Consider the following 22,500-nt stretch of genomic DNA (forward strand, 5'->3'; position numbering starts at 1 on the left):
AACATTTTTTTTATTTGTCATTATGTTTTAGATGATATATACAATTTTATTTACTTTATTTTTATTACTAGTCATTCAAATATATCTAGTCATCGAAAATATTTATCTAGTCCTCTCTCTCCCTCTCCCTCTCTCTCTCTCTCTCTCTCTCTCTCTCTCTCTCTCTCTCTCGCATGTCCCCGCGCAGTTGAGGCAGACCCACGTGCTCCCCATTAGTCGTGGCGGCTCCTGCTTGCGTGGCATCGCCGGGCGGGTGTGTGTCCCCTAAGCCGCGACTATTTCCTTCTGTTTGCACGAGCGAAAGCAGGTCAGCGCGGTTATAAAAAGGCAGGAATGACCGCATATTGCCGGCCCATAAAGAGGAAATTCGAGGTGTACCCCAATACCATTATCAATTTAGGTAGATTTTGTGTGTCATGATCCTCTCTTTTTTTTTTTTTTATTTATTTATTCTTCAAGAGAACGTAACGGTATGCCACGTGGTTCACTGTGATATAGGAGGTGAAATGAAAGAAAAAGGGTACATTTTTCATTGGTTTAAAATAAGAACGAAAGTCACACGCAAACACACACATGTACACTTAAGCACAAAGTATATGTCCTGTCAGGTCGTAACAAACTGAACATTGCATTCACGGGAAGAATAAAGGTGAAAAACAGCTGCAATACAGTGAATAGAGACGTGTACATCAAGCGTAACAACAAATTTCACGGCATCATAATAAATATAAAGAGAAAAGCTTTGCGTACATAGTTTACCAAACCTAGTACTATACACTTAGGAATAATAATAACGAAAACTTTCATATAAAACACATATGATACGTTGTTGTGTACTGTGTATAAGCAATATAGTACTATACGTATATACTTAGGAATAACAACAAAAACATTTATATATAAAAACACAATTATATTACTCCTGTATACTACAAAATGTGTAAGCAAAAACAGAAAGTTTCCATGTGCACCAAAACTGTACCGAAAAATAAGCCAGAAAAATAGTACAAGAACAAAAAAAATGAGAAAATATATTAAAACAACGGTTATCTAAAGCAACATCCCCCGAATACAGACATAACAGTTACCGAATAAGTGAATTTCAAGTCTTTAATGCGATCCTTCCTCAGACGGGGCACGGTCACCTTCCATCGTGCCCCGGGGAGGGAGTCGCATCGAGGCGGAGAATGATGACAGGGCGGCGCTCGTCCCCTGATGGATGGTTATGGAGGGACGAGGGTGAGGAGGTGGCCTGGTGGTCGTGTGGCGCGGGATGAACGAAGAAGGAAGAGAGGACAGCAGGCTGAGGAGGAGTAGGAGGAAGAGGAGGATAGGGTAGAAGACTCGGGGAGGGAGAGCAACATAGGAAGATGAGTATATAGGAGGAGCAGGTAACAAAAGGTGGTCCGCCTCCTAACAAGGTTACCTGCTTGAGTAGTCCAGGCCGGTGCTCGGAGCTTTACTGCTACACTGAGGGAACTTTCATCTTTATTACCTTACTGCGAGGAGAGGCAGAGTGGAGGAGGAGGATATGGAGGAAGATGGGAAGGAGATGAAGGAATAAGAAGATAGAAAGAGGAGGAGGAAGAGCAGAAAGAGGTAGAGAAAGGAGCAAGGAGAGGAGAAAGAGGAGGAGAAGTAGGTGGAGGGGGTAGAGGTGGCAGCAAGAATAGGAGGAAGAGGAGGAGGAGGAGGAAGCTCAGACGAGAGGGAGAGGAAGGACGGACGTTCAAGTGGTGATGACTTCAAACTGTAAAATGGAAGATGACAAAGTCGTGTAATCTTTTTCCTCCTTTCGTTTTTATGTAACACGCGGACGTACGTAACATCCGAGCAAACACACACGTACATACACACACACACACACACACACACACACACACACACACACACACACACACACACACACACACATGGAAGCGGTCCTCGCCAAACCAGTCAGCTGCAAACAACCACCAGTCAGTCAGTGTGCACGAGAGACCCTCACCAGTACAGCAGCAACACACCAGCCCACCCAGACCCATGTCCCCCCTTCCCAGACTGCGCCCTCTCCTCCCCCAAGCAGCCCCCGAACCAAGGCCAGGGGCAAGGCGGGCGTGGAGGGGGAGGCTGGGGCAGGTCCACCTCTTGACAGGATAGTGGACACCCTCGATAGGGGGAAGAGAACGGGGAGAGGACAGGAATGGAAGAACACGGGAGTGATAGTGGTGATGCTCATGATTTTTTTTTTTGTCTTAGTCTTTTTTTTAGGAATGACAAGATTTATGGGTAATTAATACCCAGTTTCCTTTTCTGTCGTCTAATGAAGTTTTTCATTGAAATGATCCTACATACGTTCGTGGTGGTCTGTGCAGTGTGTGTGTGTGTGTGTGTGTGTGTGTGTGTGTGTGTGTGTGTGTGTGTGTGTGTGTGTGTGTGTGTGTGTGTGTGTGTGTGTGTGTGTGTGTGTGTGTATGTATGTATGTGTGTGTGTGTGTGTATCCCTCATCCATAAAGAAAAAAAAATTGTTCAGCTGTAGCCGAAGAAATGAAAAGGTTAAGAAACATTAAGCAAAAATTATCGAAAAAATAAATTGCGACAAAACATTCATATCAAGAAATACGAAAAAAAGATAAAATAAACGAAAAAAAAAAAGAATAAGTAAACATAACGATTTAACCACAAATAAGATACATCAACATTAATGACACACCTTTCACCGTTCATCATCCAGCAAATAGATTTTAAAAGTACTTGTAAAGCAGAATTTTCTGACACCACAGTAAAGTAATGAGCTACTTAGTGGTTTATTTCCCCCGTCGGAATGGCAACTGATTGTTCCCTCTCGTGACCTACAAAATAATAATGCTAAAGAAAAATATGAAGCAATATTTATTTATTTTAGGTTGGGAGACACGATTCACGGTAGCAAGGACTCGACCAAAAGCCACAGATAGATAGATAATTCAGTGGGTTTTGATGGTGTTAAGGAAGCCTGGATGATGGAGAGGACCAAGCGATGATGGAGAGGACCAATCGATGATGACCATAGGGAAAAATGAGCCAGAACACCAAAAAAGTGAAAGGAAAAAGATAAAACATGGCAAGGGAAACAATGACGTTACCTAAGCGAAAAAAAAAGTAAAGAAATAGTAAAATAACTAATGTAAAATAACAATCTTTCCGGTACAGTAATTTTAATGTAATTTTCGAAAGAGAAAAACAGCGACTACTAAGTGATACTAAAATGTGTGTAAATGTGTATATATAAAAATAACTAAAACCACAAAAGGATTTACAGCTATAATGATGCAAGCAGTAATTTTCAAATGATAAAAATCTGGAACGAGAAAATAAAATCGAAGTGATAAGAAGACATATGAAAAACATGAACGATATACAGAAATAATGGCAATAAAGATGTAAACAATGTACTAATAAAACACACACATCATTATTTCGTTTCTTCATAAACGCATGCACTAAAGGTGGCGCTTCCAAACACTGCTGAACCACAAAGTAAAAAATAAATAAATAGATAAATAAAAATAAAAGTAAATAAAAAAAAATATGATTGTTTAATGCATTTACCTTCCGTTACTTACAGCCAAAAGAAGTAAATAAATAAAGATAATCAGTAAATAAATGAACTATAAGTGAATAAATAAATAAAATGAACACAAAAGCTTAAAATCAGTGAACTAACAACACGTACTAACATACAAACTTTTTTTTTCATTTTACCTATTAGCAAAGAAAAACCAAGAAGAGAAAATCGAGTACCCAAAATAGGAAGCCACAATATCAAAGACCCTAACATTGCTTGCATCTAAAAATAACACCAATAAAACACACGCAAAAAAAAAAGAAATAACGATGATGACAAAAAAGAAACAGTAACGATGAACATTGCAATACCGACTGATAGCAAGAGAGAGAGAGAGAGAGAGAGAGAGAGAGAGAGAGAGAGAGAGAGAGAGAGAGAGAGAGAGAGAGAGAGAGAGAGAGAGAGAGAGAGAGTAGAGGGGGGTGATATTCAATAAGCATGTGTTGGAAGAGGGATGGGCCGGGAGAGGGGGAGAGCAGGAGGGAGAGGGCAATTGTAAACGGGTTAGGGTGAGAAGAGAAGAGCAGCGAGAGAGAGAGAGAGAGAGAGAGAGAGAGAGAGAGAGAGAGAGAGAGAGAGAGAGAGAGAGAGAGAGAGAGAGAGAGAGAGAGAGAGAGAGAGAGAGAGAGAGAGAGAGAGAGAGAGAGAGAGAGAGAGAGAGATACTAGGAAAAAGAGAGGGGAGACGCGAGAATGAAGGCCAACCACGCTGGAGGAAGAGGAGGTTAAAGGAGGAGGAGGAGGAGGAGGAGGAGGAGGAGGAGGAGGAGGAGGAGGAGGAGGAGAGGCATCAGTAACATCAGAGGAGGAAAAAAGATAAAAGAAGAACCAAGATGCAGCTTAATGAAAAAAGAAAAGGCGACGACGACCTCTTGCCTTCATCCATATTGCATCTAGTGGTGACATACATACACACACACACACACACACACACACAGTCTCTCTCTCTCTCTCTCTCTCTCTCTCTCTCTCTCTCTCTCTCTCTCTCTCTCTCTCTCTCTCTCTCTCTCTCTTTCTGTCTCTCTCTCTCATGTAGGGCACTGGCCAAAAAAGCAAACGTCAACATGGAAAAATAGAATGAAAAGCGAGAGAGGGAGAGAGAGAGAGAGAGAGAGAGAGAGAGAGAGAGAGAGAGAGAGAGAGAGAGAGAGAGAGAGAGAGAGAGAGAGAGAGAGAGAGAGAGAGAGAGAGAGAGAGAGAGCAAAGAGAAAATTTTCAAACACAAAATAAATAAAACAGATCATAAACTTAAAATAATATAAAGACACATTTATGGAAGACAACACTGGTAAATATATAACCAAAGAAAAAGAAGATAAGAGGGTCTCCTTAACCTTGATATGAACTCGTAAACGAAGGCTTAAAACAATATCAAGAAGTACTAGTCGCCTGAAGGAAGAGGCGGCGGCGGAGGAGGAGGAGGAGGAGGAGGAGGAGGAGGAGGAGGAATAGCAACAGCAGGACGAACAGGAGTAGGAGTACGAGAAGGAGAAAGAGGAGGAGGAGGAGGAGGAGGAGGAGGAGGAGGAGGAGGAGGAGGAGGAGGAGGAGGAGGAGGAGGAGGAGGAAGAACAGGAGGTGGAGGAGGGGGAAGCAGCCGAGCCTGTTTTTGCAATATGCCTGGTTGCCTCTCCCTCCCTCTCACTGTTGTCCCTCCTTCCCTCCCTTCTTCCCTCTGCCCTTCTCTTCCCCTCCTCCACCAGTACCAGTACCAGTACCTCTCCTCTCCTCTCCTCTCTCTCTCTCTCTCTCTCTCTCTCTCTCTCTCTCTCTCTCTCTCTCTCCTTTTCAACAGCTGGGCCAAGTCTCGTCAGGATGAGGTCTTTGATCAATTGAGTCTTCCTTCCCGATGCACACACTCCCTGTCTAGGCCTCACAAGGTAATGGTGAGTGGATGCTGTCCTCTTCGTCCTCCTTCTCCTACTTGTTCTGGTTCCTTACCTTCTATACGAGTACTCTTCCTTCTTGTTTTGCTTATATCCTCTCGTTTTCTATTTGTAATGTTGCTTTGCCTTATTTTATTTGTTTTTCGTTTGTATTCTTCCAATGTCTCTTTCTCTCTCTCTTTTCTTCTACTGTATGCTTTCTTGTTTTAATTCCATCTTGCTTCTCCTGTTTCTTCGTCTCTTGTTTCTCCATGTCGCTTTCGCCTTTTCTTTCCTCGCCTTTTCCTTCTAATCTTTCTCCTTCTGTTTCCTGAGCTTGTCTTCTGTCTCCCACCTTCTCCTCCTCCTCAACCACCACATCCTCCTCCTTTTTCTCCTCCTCCAACTTCTCTTTCATCCTGCTCCTACTCCTCACGTGCTTCTCATCCTTCTCCTCTTCCTTCTCCTTCTTGTCCTCCTTCTGCTCCTCCTCCTCTTTCTCTTTCATCCTGCTCCTACTCCTTGTCCTTATGCCTGTGGTTTCCTGCCTCCATCACGTGCTTCTTCTCTTCCTCCTCCTTCTTGTTCTTCCGTCAGCCAGGTAAGTCTCCTAGACGGCGGCCACTTCACCTGGGTCTGCCTCCGCCACCTTGATCATTACTTCTCATTAAGCGATGAATTGTGGGACAAGGTGATAATGCTGCAGCTGATGATAATGATGGCGATGATGAATTCGACGATAAGAAAGCGCGGTAAGCGTGGCGACGGTGGACGTAGAAGTGATAATGTGATTTATAATTATTGCTGGTGCCCCCAAGTGCTGTGTTTTGCCGGTGTCTCCCCCTCCGGCGAAAGGTGAAAGAAGGTAGGGAGAGCCCCGGTAATTAGAAGAAACATGAGTGTGCAGCCGTTGTGTGAAGGGGATAAGAGGTAAATGTTGGAAGTCAGCCTCGAGGAACACTACTACTGCTCCTGCTGCTGTTGTTGCTGCTGCTGTTGCTGTTGCTGCTGCTGCTGCTGCTGGAGTCGTAGTTTACTCTGGGACCGAGGAGAGGGTTAAAAATACTTCCACCTCGCGCACTGCCAGAGAGAGAGAGAGAGAGAGAGAGAGAGAGAGAGAGAGAGAGAGAGAGAGAGAGAGAAAGCACTGTCGGATTTGAAGAGCAAGGAGCAGAAATAGAAAGTGTCAGGTGTTGGAGGAAAGAAATGAAAGAATAAAGGAGGAGACAGTGAGGTAAATGGTGCCGAGGGACAGTTGCACGAACGCACAAACATCGCAATGAGGATAACGCCGATGGTGGGGGTGGTGATGGTGGTGGTAGAAGAGGGATAAGGGCGAGAGAGAGAGAGAGAGAGAGAGAGAGAGAGAGAGAGAGAGAGAGAGAGAGAGAGAGAGAGAGAGAGAGAGAGAGAGAGAGAGAGAGAGAGAGCGCTGTACCCCCTCCGCTCTCTTCCCCCCGGCCGGCAGGGTGATGCGGGGTTATGACATGAATACGTAACTCCTCCCCCGGCGCGGCCTGGCGGAGGTGCGACGACGCTTCATTCTGCCAAAAACCGCGCTTTCGTGTTGCGTTTCGACTTTATTATTGATCTTTTGCCTTTGTCAGCAAGCAGCTATCCTCTGGTGAGGTGAGGGCGGCCGTCATGAGGGATGGGGGCCTCGGGGGAGGCGGTGTGAGGCTGAAGGTGTTGGGGTGTTGCAGAGCGGTGCCCGGCGAGGTGCCCAGGGCAGCCTGCAACACGGGGCTCACTGGTTGTCCCGCCCGGCCAGCCTTCGCACGCACCACTCCTCGCCAAGGTAGGTTCGGCAGCCTTGTTTCCATTTCCTATTCCTCCTCACGCCACACCCTTCCCCCTGCTAGCGTGTGTCGTGGGCGTGCTGAGAGCCACCTTAGCGCAGATTTGTGGGCGGGAAGACGCACTTCACCTCCGCTGCTCTCCCCGCCCCCAGGCTCGCCTGACGCAGGCGCTCGCATAAAACTCGACCTCATCTTACCGCCACGGCATCGATTTTCAATAATCAATGCAATATGCAATAATACGCAGATATATAAAATGAGATGTTTCGTGATAATCGCTGACGGACTAATAATGTGAGGCCAGCCAGCGAGTTTCCCGGGGAACATTTTTAAGCCGCGCTGTGTTCACCCCGACGCGGCGGACGGACGCGAAGGCGCGCGGCAAGCGGCAGTGGCGGCAAGTGTGTGTGTGTGTGTGTGTGTGTGTGTGTGTGTGTGTGTGTGTGTGTGTGTGTGTGTGTGTGTGTGTGTGTGTGTGTGTGTGTGAAGGAGCGTCTCGGGGGAGCTGCTTCGTGTGACAGGAAGTGGCCGCCCCTCCTCCCTCTCCCTCCTCCCTCCCTCCACGCACCCGCTGACCCTCAGTGCCACGTCTGACCCACGTGCGGCCACGCCATCGCACGGGGTCAAGGCAGCGGCCAGGAGGGAGGTGGCCGGGAGCTCCTCCTCCTCTTGTTCCTCTTCTACCTTCTCCTTCACCGCATCCTTCTCTTTATTTTTACCCTCCTCCTCCTCCTCATCCGTCTTGCCTTGTTCCTTTTCTCTTCCTCCTACCGCCGTCGCCACCGCACACTCCCGCGTCAAATCCTACCACGGCGTCGCTTGATGAGTTAATCCCCGATTCCATTTGTCGTTTAGGGGAGGGATTTATAAAGCATGAGAGGCGGGCAGATTTATGCACGAGGTCTGCGTGAAACTCTGGTGACACGAGGCCCGCAGATACGGGGGGAGGGAGGTAGGGAGAGACCACCGTTCCTTCCCCTCCCCCCACCCCGGATACATTAGTCCGTCGTAAATGCGACGTCACCGATGAAAATGATACACTGGTGTGTGATTTACGCGGACCACGAGTACTCCTTTTACATCTCTCGATCAGCGGGATGCGGTGTCCTCATGGCCACCAGTGGGAGAGGGGAAGAGGTGGTCGTCCATGCAAGCACGGCAGCGCAACGCAGCTGCATGCCCGCCCGCCCGCCCTCACGCCTATTTTTGATCCTAACCCCAAATTGTTTCCTAGCCACGCCAGGGTCGCGAAATTGCTATGCAGTATATGTTTTTTTTTTTTTCCGACAGCAAAAGCTCGATTGTCGCTCTTCCTCCACCACTTGCAAACACACACACACACACACACACACACACACACACACACACACACACACATACACACAAGACCCGTCGTGAGGGTACAGCCTCGCCGACTCGCCATTAGCAGACGTTAGATCAGCAGGGAACCTCTAAACTACGCAGAATTATCTCCTCTTTACTCTCTCTCTCTCTCTCTCTCTCTCTCTCTCTCTCTCTCTCTCTCTCTCTCTCTCTCTCTCTCTCTCTCTCTCTCTCTCTCTCTCTCTCTCTCTAATTAATGCGGATGTCAGTGGGTAGCGGCATGGCAGGAGTTCAAAGGGGCATTAATTTCGGCACCAGTACAAGGGTGAGAGGCCATAAAGCAAGACACTGGGCGGCGGCGGGGACACAAACCCAACCCAGCCTTGCCTTACCTTACCCAACCCTTCCCTCTACCTCTCCCTCCCGCCTATACACAGGACATGGGGAATAGGAATAGAGGGCTTGCTATGGGTTAAATAGGGGACACTTAGCTAGGTGTGACGTGAGGTAATGGGGCGGCCAGCACGACCAGGGAGGATAAATGGGGCTAATGGCGGAGTCTGTATGGGCGTGAATGGGGGAGGAATAGGGAGGAAAAAGCCAGAGTTTAGAGGGACAAGATGAAGGGTCGTTTGATCTTTACGTAAGGATGGATACATATTGCCTTCAGCTTCGTTCCTCTCTCTCTCTCTCTCTCTCTCTCTCTCTCTCTCTCTCTCTCTCTCTCTCTCTCTCTCTCTCTCTCTCTCTCTCTCACTCTCCTAGACAAAGAAAAAGACATCCATATATCAAATATTGTAGACACACACACACACACACACACACACACACACACACACACACACACACACACACACACACACACACACACACACACACACACACATCTGTTTAAACGTACACATACCTACTCCTATATCGACCTTCCCGTATACATGTCCAGCACAAGACCAAAGCTACACACATACGCACATACTTACACACACAAAGGGGCACGTCCTTACATTATGCAGAGGGCGCGGCGGGACCGTGTTAAAAGGTGCTGGTAAATGTGCTGCTGCTGGAGACTTTTAGTACATCTTGTGTGGACGCCGCTGAGGAGAATGAGTTTGAGTACAAGTGTGAATAGGTAATGATAACTAATGTACTACTCCGTGCTCTATTCTACCTTCTCTCTCTCTCTCTCTCTCTCTCTCTCTCTCTCTCTCTCTCTCTCTCTCTCTCTCTCTCTCTCTCTCTCTCTCTCTCTCTCTATCTGCACTAGTTTATCTTTTATATATACATATATATTTTCTTCTTCGTCTATCTCTGTTTCTCTTTTTGTCTAACCGTTTGTCACCCTGTCTGTTTCTCTCTGTAATCTTCATTTTCTTATGTTTAGTTTTTCTTTTTCTCTTTTCTGTCTGTCTGTCTGGCTCTCTCTCTCTCTCTCTCTCTCTCTCTCTCTCTCTCTCTCTCTCTGCACACTCATCAATACACATACACCCATTAAGTACAGTGCATCGCGCGGCCCAGTTTAATGTACATCAATTGTGGCCTCGCATTAAATCACTTTAACACTGGGATGAGAAGGAGTAGTACGGTCACGCCCACGCACGCACAAACACACACACACACACACACACACACACACACACACACACACACACACAATAACACTCTCGCAATAAAGAAATGTTAGGAATATGCACGACTTCATAACATTTAGTCGATAAAAGAATGCGTTTCGTCCAATGTGTGTTCGTTATGTTACTGGATATGGATAGATGTTAGGTGCCATACTCTCTCTCTCTCTCTCTCTCTCTCTCTCTCTCTCTCTCTCTCTCTCTCTCTCTACGTACCATCACCCAGCGTACCATTACCTCGAGTGAATTCTTTTGATGTTAAACCATTTTACTGTTTCGTCCGCGCGCCGCCACCATCACCGCCTCCCGTCACTGTCGTTCTGTTAAGGCCTTTTTTTACTATATTGTTCACGGGATGGTACTCGGTGTGCTGTGCTTTCTGCTCGCTGCACCACCACCTCGCTACCCCTGCACTGTGTCCTTAGCCTTATGTGCTCTCGTGATACATACACCACTTGCACCTCAGAAATGAATCGTTTATTTCGCTGATTCATGCAGAGTGTATCTTAATCCAATTACTGCTCTGTAGGTTCTTTGATAACATTAAGAGAGATGCAGAAAAAAACACACACTCATATTGTATGGATTCACAACTCCCCCAAAATTATTGCAGACAAAAAGAAAAGATAGAGAGGCTGATTTCTTTTTTTTTTTTTTTTTTTAGAATATAGGAATATTCTAAGAGACTGTATGTTTTAAAATGTTCTAGGTCAATATGGGAGAAAGCCGTTTGGAAAGGAAATGGTTAAAATCAAGGATAAATATATACATATGTACGGTCACCTCCACTGTATTTCCACGGCGTTTAATGTTTTCCTGCCAAGAATCTACCAATCACCAATTTTTGTAGCGGGACTGTCAGCAGAGCAAGGGATTAAATACTGAAGGAAAAATAAAAATAAATATTAAGGATATGAACATGGTTTGTGTCGCGACTTATGATCACAACTGTACATTGTAACATTTGTTTTGTGTACGAGTATATATAGGTAATACACCATCACCATATATTTTATGTTTATGTATACCGGAAAGGAAAAAGAGCGCTGCCTTTGCTGTACTACATTTTACTTTCAAATTCTGTGTATCTTCGGTGACCTTGCCATGAGCCCAGCGTGGCAGATAAAGAGACAGACAAATAGCCAGGCATATAGACGGATGAGTACATAAATATTAAGTAGAGAAATGCTAGATAGATGTGCTGATATAGATAGATATGGATGTGTGGCTACATACACGAAGAGAAAGATAAATAGAAACATACATAAATACATACATACATAAGCTGAGACACTTGACAAATACACACATAGAAAAAAAAAGTCTAATTCTGCCTCTATCCAGTTTTAGAATGAAATGTAACATCTTTACTTTCCTTCTTTTGCTCGAAAGTGTACACGTAGAAATCATAAACCACCCCGATGTAAACATAAGATATACACCGCTACTTAATCTCGATGGTATTTTGTTTTAGTAATGTATATGACTTATTCTATACAAAAAAGGGCAGAACTTAACACAAAATCAACAGGAAACGCCTTCCATTTATACTCCCAAGATTGAGAAATGCATCTGATTCTTCATCGTTTTTCTTTCTGGTAATTTTTTTAAGCGTGCGACACATGATGAAGACAGTCAGTAGTGTGATAGCGCGTGAGCGTCACTTAGCCGTAATTCGCGACAGGAGACAGAGACAAATTTCAAAGTATGACGAATTCAAGGGAAGAAAAATTTCTCGATTCAGCGCAGCTCAATTTATACGATTCGCTTCATATAATTCATACTCAGGTTGTGAAAAAAAAATATATAAAGTCTCATCATAATTCAACTTAGATTTAAAGAGAATAAGACTGAAGACTGTGCTTAGCTGCAGAATTTCTCTGTGAACTAGGCAGTTTCCTTTCTTTTATCGTTCTTTTTTTCAGAATTCCTTCAAATGCCAGCACGCATAACACTCGAGCAGCCCTCAGTAACACCCGAGCACGCCGCATTATACTACAAATTCAGCTTTAATTTTCCCCTTTTCTTTCACGCAACAAACAAAACAAATGTGTACTAATCATAGCGCTACATATTTCTTCAAGTCTTTTATTTCGCATTTCTTTTAACATTTTTGCACCACAAAAGTAACCCGGCGGCGACCCTCAGACCGTAGAAATAGTGGTGGCAGTTCTTGTGCATCTGTATCAGTGGTGCATCTCGCCGGCGTGGCGTGGTGGCGGCGGCTCTCCGCTGCACAAGCCAATCCGCTGACAGCTTAACGTTCCCTGCGAGTTACGACACTCCGCGGCGGCTTCTGCACCCAGACTCAGCGGCGTTAGCAAGCATTGTCTTGTGTATTAATGTGCAGGAAATAACGAAATAATCATGCATTTATACCCCTGGTTCCTCGGCGGTCCTTCCTCGCCCTTCCTAGCAAGCCACATAACAGTAGAATAGCGTGGATGCAAATTATGCAATATTTTCTCTTGGAGTATGATTCTTAAATGGTAAGAATAGTAATGGAGGTAATATCCATAATGAAATGCGAGTGTAGTTGTAATATTCCTGCAGGTTGTGACTCTCCGTGCTAATCCAATTGCACTCATGGAAACATTAGTTGGTTGAAATAAATGTTAGTTTTCACTTATTGCTGAGAGAGCGTGGCCCAAATTCAGGAACCTAATGATAACAACGACGACGACAGCAGCAACACTAATAAAAAAAAAAAATAATAATAATAATAATAATAATAACAATAATAATAATAATAATAATAATAATAATAACAACAACAACAACAACACTATTTCTGATTTGAAACTAGATAGAAATAAGCTTATTAATCTCCCTGCACCACACACACAGACACACACACACACACACACACACACACACACACACACCTGGGGCTTCCTTGCTGGGGGTGCTGGGGGTTGGGGGAAGGGAAGGAGCGACAAAAAGAAGGGGCAACAGGAAGGGAAACTAAGGGCACCACATGGTCCGGTGGTCACTTTTGGAGAGAGAGAGAGAGAGAGAGAGAGAGAGAGAGAGAGAGAGAGAGAGAGAGAGAGAGAGAGAGAGAGAGAGAGAGAGAGAGAGAGAGAGAGAGAGAGAGAGAGAGAGAGAGACTGAAGACTTACCCAAGAACCTGCATTTTTCTAATTAATATAATGTAAAATGAGTGAAAAAAAATAAATACACTGGATTAGCTCCAAAAATATTAATGAAAAAGGACATAAAGGAAGCTTTTGAATATAAATGAATAAAAAAAGACAAAAAAATAATAGTTACGACTGAGTAATATCTTATACCTCGTCCTCTCCACAGACTCATTCACTAATGATAATGAAGGAAGAAAAAATAAAGAACGTAGGAAATGAAAAGAAAAGAAAAAATGAGATGGAATTCTCCAAAAGATAAGCTCGTGTTTCGAAACTGATGCTCTTCAATGGCTGATGAAAATGTGTATTTTTTTTATTTTTTTATATACGAGTAAGGATAAGATGGATGAAACCATGGTTATATAGGTGTGTGTGTGTGTGTGTGTGTGTGTGTGTGTGTGTGTGTGTGTGTGTGTGTGTGTGTGTGTGTGTGTGTGTGTGTGTTTGCTTGCTTGATCCCCCCTTTCTCTCTCTCTCTCTCTCTCTCTCTCTCTCTCTCTCTCTCTCTCTCTCTCTCTCTCTCTAAGGTGACGCATCTCTCCGGCTCTCACAAAAATGCAGGTCTAATAAGCATTTTCAGCTTTTAATTAGATTCTAAATAAGACCAAAGACCCACAGGCGTTGAGAAAATATTAATTACGGCTCCTCGCAAACGTTTGGCACGCAACACACACACACACACACACACACACACACACACACACACACACACACTAATTAACCTCTGACCGCACTGGACGCGACTTAAGCCACTGGTGGAATTTCCTTCAAATATTCATTGCACGCTGGAGTCAGCGAGCGAGCGGCTAATGTGCGGGTCGCCACCAAAATGCTGAATCTCAAGTACGAATTACGTTCCTCCTGAATTAAGCGATTGCACGCAGCCGCTTACCTCGACTGTAATTATCAGCAAGAGACCCGCTGTAATTCCACATGCTCGCCGCCCGCCCACCTACCTCTCCCTCCCTCTCTCTCTTTCTCTGTCTCTCCCTGATTCCACCTTGCTTGTTACTTCATCATGTTCTGCAATACGACCTTCAGTTATACGCAGATTTACCCCTTAAAGATCCACTATTTATTTACTCCTCCTTCCACATATACCTCTCCCTCTCTGTCTTTCTCTCTGACTTCACATTCCTTCTTATTATTTCATGTTTTGCAATACGACCTTCAGATATACGCAGGGTTCCCGACTAACTCTATTATTTATTTACCTTTTCGTCTATTCCTCCTTCCGTCTCTCATATAAGTATGTTTAATTGAAAATAAAAAGGATCTCCCAAAAAAGTCACTTGCATGCTTTAAAAAGAAATGCGTGTTTCAAAATAAAAATAAAGGAAAATGAAACTGGAAAGTCATTGCTACTCGGGTAAAAGGAAAAGGTTGTCCTGCGTATTGCCTTATATATTCCTCGCTTTTAATTCTCAGTGTGGAAGGCCTAAGTACTTGTAAATACATAGTGGATTGGGAAATATATACATTCTCATAGGATTAACAAACGAATCTCTCTCTCTCTCTCTCTCTCTCTCTCTCTCTCTCTCTCTCTCTCTCTCTCTCTCTCTCTCTCTCTCACTACATTTACCTGCAGGGTGGAAGGTGAGAGTGACAGATTGAGTGGACCTGCCTGCACCTTCTTATCATCCAATTTCTATCTCTCGTCAGTATCCAGGTGGGCGGTACGTGGCTGTCTTACTAGCGAAAAGATAACCATGAGTGAGTGAGTGAGTGAGTGAGTGAGTGAGTGAGTGAGTAAGTGAGTGAGTGAGTGAGAGTGTAGGTGCAATGTACTGGAGCGAGGGAGGGCGGGTGGTCAAGATAGGGAGGGCGGTGCTGGGTTCAACTATTACTGTGAATTTATATAGGGAGGCTGCATTGGCTACTCCAGGGCAGAAAAATAGAGGCAATTGTCTGCTCTTAACTTTATCGATTACCTTTGAATGCGTGGTGATGTATTGCCGCCGCCGCACCACCGCTCAGGTACTGCTTAGAGGTGGCCGGGACTGAGCCGCGCCTCACCACACTGCCAAAGTCTGAAGGGAAAAAAAAAAGTATATGTATTTTAGGTATACGATGTTTTGACAGCAGTGTTATTACTGCCTAACCTGCTCGAGGTTTAGCGGCTGTTTCACTTCCATTTTATTTCCAATTCCAGTTAGATTTGAATTTTTTTTTTTTTTTTTTGCTCTATTTTAGCAGCATTCAAATGGTTTTAGTTTTTTCCTTTTTTTATTCAGTAAGTGTGACGCATTTTTGCAGCTCTCAGCTTGATTTGTGTGGCCATTAGAATTGCAAAACTCAGCCATGGTAAAAAAGATAGAAAAGTAATAAGTATAATAAATGTTTAACATCACATGGAGCATGGAGAGAGAGAGAGAGAGAGAGAGAGAGAGAGAGAGAGAGAGAGAGAGAGAGAGAGAGAGAGAGAGAGAGAGAGAGAGAGAGAGAGAGAGAGAGAGAGAGAGAGAGAGATAATAAAAAAAAGTGAGACAGGTTTGCAGCAGCGGAATTTGAAGGTGAGGGAAAAAAAAAAAAAAATCCTTGACTTGTGATAACCAGATATAAAAAAGAAAAGAAAAAAAAAAGTCATGCGCCGAACACGAGGTGGACTCCGCGGTGTCCCTGAGCTTGCTCCCGCGGGCAGCGAAAGTCTGGCGTGTGTGCCGCGGCCCTAGGGTGGTGTGCGTGGCTGCGGGCACCAAGGGGCTGGTGCTGCTGCCTCACGCTGACTCATTCACTCTCCCTCCCTCGCCACAACCCGTAATGAAATCTTTTGCCCAAATACTCGAACTGAGTGTAGGTTATTTTTCTTGCAGTCCCCGAACGCGCCTTCCCGCCACGCTATCAGCAGTCCACGCCGCCCGGGAAGCTCCATGCCTGCCTCCTCCCGCCTCCATGCACACCTCTCGACCAATAATCTACTGTGACTGAAATAAAACCTTCGCTCATATTTTTTCCCGTGTTATTTTCATATCGGCGCACGCCTTCATCAGAACATTCATCCATGCTGCACACCAGACACTAGATACCAGGGTACAAAAAATAGGAATTGATTATAATTTTAGCCATATGTCTATCGTTTTACTCCAACAAATAAAACTTTAACTACAATATATATATATATATATATATATATATATATATATATATATATATATATATATATATATATATATATATATATATATATATATATATATATATATATATATATATATATATATATATATATATATATATATATATTTCGAACTGCTAATGGACATGTACACGAAAGTTTAATCAAAAGATATACAAGGAACAGCGCTACATTTCCTTTTCATTACAGCGCCTCTCACTCCTCGCGTCCACTCAAGTTTAAAGTAAAATTTCATTCAGGGAAAAAATCACACATTAAAAAGGAGAAATCAATGCGAATTATTTTCACATTTTGTCTCCTGTCTAGCCGAAAAACAAAGTCCATGTCATAAATAACTCCATCCCTACTCCGAAGTAGCTATGCACAAAAGTAGAGATTATTAAAATACAGAATATCACTTGTAGTTTGTTACACACACACACACACACACACACACACACACACACACACACACACACACACACACTTCTTGAGTTTCAGCTGTCTGAATAATTTCACAACTATACTGTCAGAGTTTGGAACAAAAGGTGCTAAACTTTCATTGTTGCTGCCTGTTACTGTTGTTATTTTTCTTCAACTCGCAATAGTAGTAGTAGTAGTAGTAGTAGTAGTAGTAGTAGTACTACTACTACTACTACTACTGTTGCTGCTCAACTACTCTTACTACTATCACTACTACTGCTACAACTACAATAACTACTACTACTACTACAATAACTACTATTACTACTACTTCTACTGTTGTTGTTGTTGTTACTGATGCTGCTGCTTCTAGAGGTTTCAACTAGTATTACTGTTGTTGTTACTACTACTACTACTACTACTACTACTACTACTACTACCACCACCATCACCACCACTGCTATTACTATCACCATTACTACTACTACAACCACCACTACTACTACTACTACTACTACTACTACTACTACAACCATTACAACCACTACTACTACTATTACCACTACTGCTACAACAACCACTACTACTACTACTATTATACTCCTTTTAATTAATGTAACTGTATATAAAAAGATAAAAAGTCAGCAAAAAATATGGCACAAGTGATGATGATGATGATGATGATGATGATGATGATGATGGTGATGATGATGATGATGACGACGACTACGGCGAAGGCGACAATGGTAATGATAACGATGATAATGATATCAAGGCCAAATTAGATGCTATAATAAAGTATCAGATAATAATAATAACAAAGTGAACAGCAAGAACAGCAGACCTAGAAGTAGCAACAACAGGAGCAGCAAGACCACCACCACCACCACCAACAACAACAAGCAACACAAGAATTCACTCATCTTTAAAAATAATCACAAAAATATCCATGTTTTATATATATATATATATATATATATATATATATATATATATATATATATATATATATATATATATATATATATATATATATATATATATATATATATATATATATATATATATAGAGAAAGAATACGCTTTACATCACTTAATACTCTGGGACAATATTTCTCCTGTCCAGCACCACGCAAGAGAGAGTCTGAAGCAACGATACGTGATATATATATATATATATATATATATATATATATATATATATATATATATATATATATATATATATATATATATATATATATATATATATATGCACTATTGTTGTGATGGTAAAGTTCATCTGTCACTGATCCTAAGAATTTATAATATATGCTGAAGGTAATAGTTAACAGTTTATTTAAGAAAGTACATGAGTAGGGTAGAAGAAAATACATGGAGGGTGTGGGGTGGGTTATAAAGTAGGGTATAAGGTATAAATAAAACCTCAGAAAACAACCATTGAGAAATTTTGCTATTTCTAAAGATGCGTTCCTTGATATTTTCTTACGACAAATGCATAAATCTGATAGAGACGAAAAAGAGCACAATGAAATCATACAAAGAGAAGGGAGAGTTATATATATATCAATACTGGTAAAAACATCAAAAGCTGGTTAATATGAAGATACGGATGTTTACTTAGGCATACAATAAAAGCAAATAAGAGAACAGAATGGGAAATAAAAATAAATTCAGTATTCTCTCTCTCTCTCTCTCTCTCTCTCTCTCTCTCTCTCTCTCTCTCTCTCTCTCTCTCTCTCTCTCTCTTTCAGTGGATAAACTGAAGGGCTGATAAACAGAATATAGATAAAACAAAGATCAGTCGTGATACAAACACTCTCTCTCTCTCTCTCTCTCTCTCTCTCTCTCTCTCTCTCTCTCTCTCTCTCTCTCTCTCTCTCTCTCTCTCTCTCTCTCTCTCTGTATGAAACCACACACACACATACACACACACACACACACACACACATACAAACGAAGTGCGCGAGCAGCCTTGGAAATAGGGACAGGGGTAGTGGTTTGGCTGGAGGGAGGGGAGGGAAGAGAGAGGGTGGGGGGAGGGAGGGGAGGGGAGGAGGGAATTCGCAAAAATTTATGCCAATGAAAAAATTTGGCTTCAATCCCACGCGTCAGTCAGGTTCGTAGTTTGGAGGGAAAGGGGGAGGGGGAAGGAGGAAAAGTGGGGGTAAGAGAGAGAAAGTGGAGAGGGAGGCAAAGAAGGGAAGGGAGGGAATAGGATTGGAGAGAGGGAGAGAGATGAGAGATATGGAAAAAAACTCTCCATTTGCAGCTTCCTTCTAATATTTGTAATTATGTTTTTTTTTTAGTTTCTTTTTCATACTTACTTTCTTTCGATTTCTCTCTGGTTTAAGTTCTTGAAATTTTGGCTTTGACAGATACAAACCCGCAGTTGAAAGAGAGAGAGAGAGAGAGAGAGAGAGAGAGAGAGAGAGAGAGAGAGAGAGAGAGAGAGAGAGAGAGAGAGAGAGAGAGAGAGAGAGAGATGCGCAAAGAACATATGAGTAATAGACTAGGAAATAAAAAAAACACACAAATATACAGTACATACAAAACCAAAACCAAACGAGCATTACCGATCCAAAACTAAAGGAAGGAAGATGGGAAGGAAATACACACGTAAGTAAAGAGAGAGAGAGAGAGAGAGAGAGAGAGAGAGAGAGAGAGAGAGAGAGAGAGAGAGAGAGAGAGAGAGAGAGAGAGAGAGAGAGAGAGAAATATATAAAAAAAAATAAATAAATAAGAATCCCACTGACCGTAAATCATAGAAATAATACACGAGAAAAAAAAGAAAAAAACACAAAACAAAAATAAAATTCGCCGGTAATAGCAACCCCCATTACAAAAAAAAAAAAAAAACTCCCCCCCGTAGTTTGATTGGGCAAAACGGACGCTCGCTCCCATGTTGCAGGCGCGCGAAAAACTACTAGATTTCCACTTATTTTTTCCAAGAGAGCGAGGCATCTTAGCGACCACGAGGACAGAGAGTTTCGCGCGAGAGGGCAGGGCGAGGCAGGTGAGGCGGGCGGTCGAGGCAGGGTACTGTGTCCAAAATATGGTAAATCTAACTTATTATCATGATGCTGGAGGTAGGCGGTAGCGAGAGCAGGGAGGGAGGGAGGGAGGGAGGGAGGGAGGGAGGAAAGAGAGTTGCACGGGTGGCGAGCGGCGGCAACTCCTGGGATTGCAAGGGGAGTGGGTGTGGATGGGGGGAAGGGATGGGAAGGGAAGGGAAGGGAAGGGAAGGGAAGGGAAGGGAGGGAGGAAGGGGGAAAGAAGACACACGCGGTCCCAAGTATTGAACGCCTCCCCTCCATAGTCTCTCTCTCTCTCTCTCTCTCTCTCTCTCTCTCTCTCTCTCTCTCTCTCTCTCTCTCTCTATGGAAATGTGTGTCTTTTTTCCCAGATAGTTATCACGTTTCTCTCTTTTTCCTCTTAATTCATTCTCCTTATTTCTCTATTTCCGTGCATTTCGTTTTCATTCGGATATTTTCTTGCCTGATTTTATCCCACGTACGAGTATGTACACACAGGCGCACGCACATACATGCATGCACACACGCACGCACATACACACACCCTCTCTCTCTCTCTCTCTCTCTCTCTCTCTCTCTCTCTCTCTCTCTCTCTCTCTCTCTCTCTCTCTCTCTCAGATACTTTACGTGCAATTTCGACCTTGTGTCTTGGTCATACAACAACAGATTGCTTTGCTCTCTCTCTCTCTCTCTCTCTCTCTCTCTCTCTCTCTCTCTCTCTCTCTCTCTCTCTCTCTCTCTCTCTCTCTCTCTCTCTCTCTCTCTCTCTGACTGTCTGCCTCTCTAATGAAGGCAAACATTAATAGCTTCGATAATTTCTCGCGTTCTATTAGCAGTCAAACACTACAGGCGGCGGGGCAGACGAAGGAGAGAAGATTCCCAGACGTCTGAGAAGAGCATCGAATCGTCTTTATCGTGACATTCTTACTCTGTTTCTCTGTGTCCTTGTCCCACCGCTTCACTTTTATTACCATGGGATCTCTCTCTCTCTCTCTCTCTCTCTCTCTCTCTCTCTCTCTCTCTCTCTCTCTCTCTCTGCGACCCCTTATAGTTTCAGTGCTTCCCTTAAAGGCGGTGTGGCCAGAGAGATAACGTTAGATGATCGATCTTATTTGGTGTCCAGGCAGGCGAGAGGTGAAGAACTAAAAATAAAGTGAGGAATGAAAGTTTTTTTTTTTTGTACGTGTGTGTGTGTGTGTGTGTGTGTGTGTGTGTGTGTGTGTGTGTGTGTGTGTGTGTGTGTGTGTGTGTGTGTGTGTGTGTGTGTGTGTGTGTGTGTGTGTGTGTGTGTGTGTGTGTGTGTTTGTGTGTGTGTGTGTGTTTTATTATTCTGAAGTGGGTAAGGACTAGTGGTGGTTGATATTATTGTTTTTACTATTATTATTTTTTTTGTTTTGTTATTTGTCAAGGTATACGTAGTGGAAATCAACAAAATAAATTAATAAAAAAAACACGCATAATATTCTACCATACTTTGAGGACTAGAATACAAAAATAGAAATTCAGTATACACATATACATACAAGTTTAAGTGCAGTGATACTGATGGTATTAATAGAAATGATAATAATAATAATGAGGAGAAAAAAATAATAATAAACCGCTGTCTCTTTCCCCTTTCCTCGTCGCTTATCTTTCAGTGCAATCTCTACAGGCTATAATAACGAGAGAGAGAGAGAGAGAGAGAGAGAGAGAGAGAGAGAGAGAGAGAGAGAGAGAGAGAGAGAGAGAGAGAGAGAGAGAGAGAGAGAATTTTGCATACCGTGAAAGGTTGGAAGGTGATTCAAACCCCGCCCTTGTCGCCATCTCTCCCCCTTTTCCCCTTCCCGCCCACTCACCCTCAGCTCTCTCCTTTCCCCTCTCCTTTCCCTCCTGCCCCTCCCTCACGTCCCACTCGATTCATGGGCTATCCTCCTGTTCCTTCATACTCCTCTTCCTCCTCCTCGTCCTCCTCCTCCTCCTCCTCCTCCTCCTCTTCCTCCTCCTCCTCCTCCTCCTCCTCCTCCTGCGTCTCTCCATGAACGATCCTCTCTCGGCCCTCAGTTCCCGCGAGACTCAAGTTTTGGCCTGCGTCTGGAGAGGAGGTGTCCAAATACTCTTTGGGCGAAGAAAGTTTAGGGTCTGCGCCGCTCAGTTTGTCCGTCTCTGTGTCGAATTATCCAGAGAGAGAGAGAGAGAGAGAGAGAGAGAGAGAGAGAGAGAGAGAGAGAGAGAGAGAGTTGGGGGGAAGAGGGTGTTTGTGCGTATGAGTATCTAAGCACCAATCGCTTGCCTGACCCCACCACCACCACCACTACCGTCAGTCTCTCTCTCTCTCTCTCTCTCTCTCTCTCTCTCTCTCTCTCTCTCTCTCTGCTTGCCCTTCCTCTCCTTCCTCTTTCTTGTACCAGTTCATTATCCTTGTAGTTCTCTCTCTCTCTCTCTCTCTCTCTCTCTCTCTCTCTCTCTCTCTCTCTCTCTCTCTCTCTCACTCACTCTGACGAACGAAGCGGGGTCAGCAACAGTATAAATTCGCTCCAATAACTACAAAAAAAAAAAAATACGAAATCAAACCTAGAAAAACACAGCCACCCACACCAAAAAAGA

General features: G+C 43.5%; 1 protein-coding gene across 10 annotated transcripts in view; it reads right to left on the minus strand.

The window, feature by feature from the left end:
• The window catches only part of LOC135099722 (uncharacterized), a 353,588-nt gene that overhangs the window by 274,901 nt on the left and 56,187 nt on the right, over nt 1-22,500 (minus strand). For 6 of the 10 annotated variants that reach the window (XR_010268314.1, XR_010268312.1, XR_010268313.1 and 3 more), the window contains exons 3-4: nt 15,273-15,371; nt 14,924-15,029 (exon numbers count right to left, since the gene is read on the minus strand). Coding sequence is in view for 2 of the 10 variants with exons in the window: in XM_064002216.1 (XP_063858286.1) it covers nt 14,924-15,029; nt 15,273-15,371 (205 nt within the window). In the remaining 8 variants the exon portion in view is untranslated. The remainder of the gene's footprint in view (nt 1-14,923; nt 15,030-15,272; nt 15,372-22,500) is intronic. The other 4 variants (XR_010268324.1, XR_010268323.1, XR_010268329.1 and 1 more) reach the window with 1 other exon arrangement.

The sequence above is a fragment of the Scylla paramamosain genome, chromosome 1, assembly GCF_035594125.1.
Source record: "Scylla paramamosain isolate STU-SP2022 chromosome 1, ASM3559412v1, whole genome shotgun sequence".
In the NCBI taxonomy this organism is placed as follows: Eukaryota; Metazoa; Arthropoda; class Malacostraca; order Decapoda; family Portunidae; genus Scylla; species Scylla paramamosain.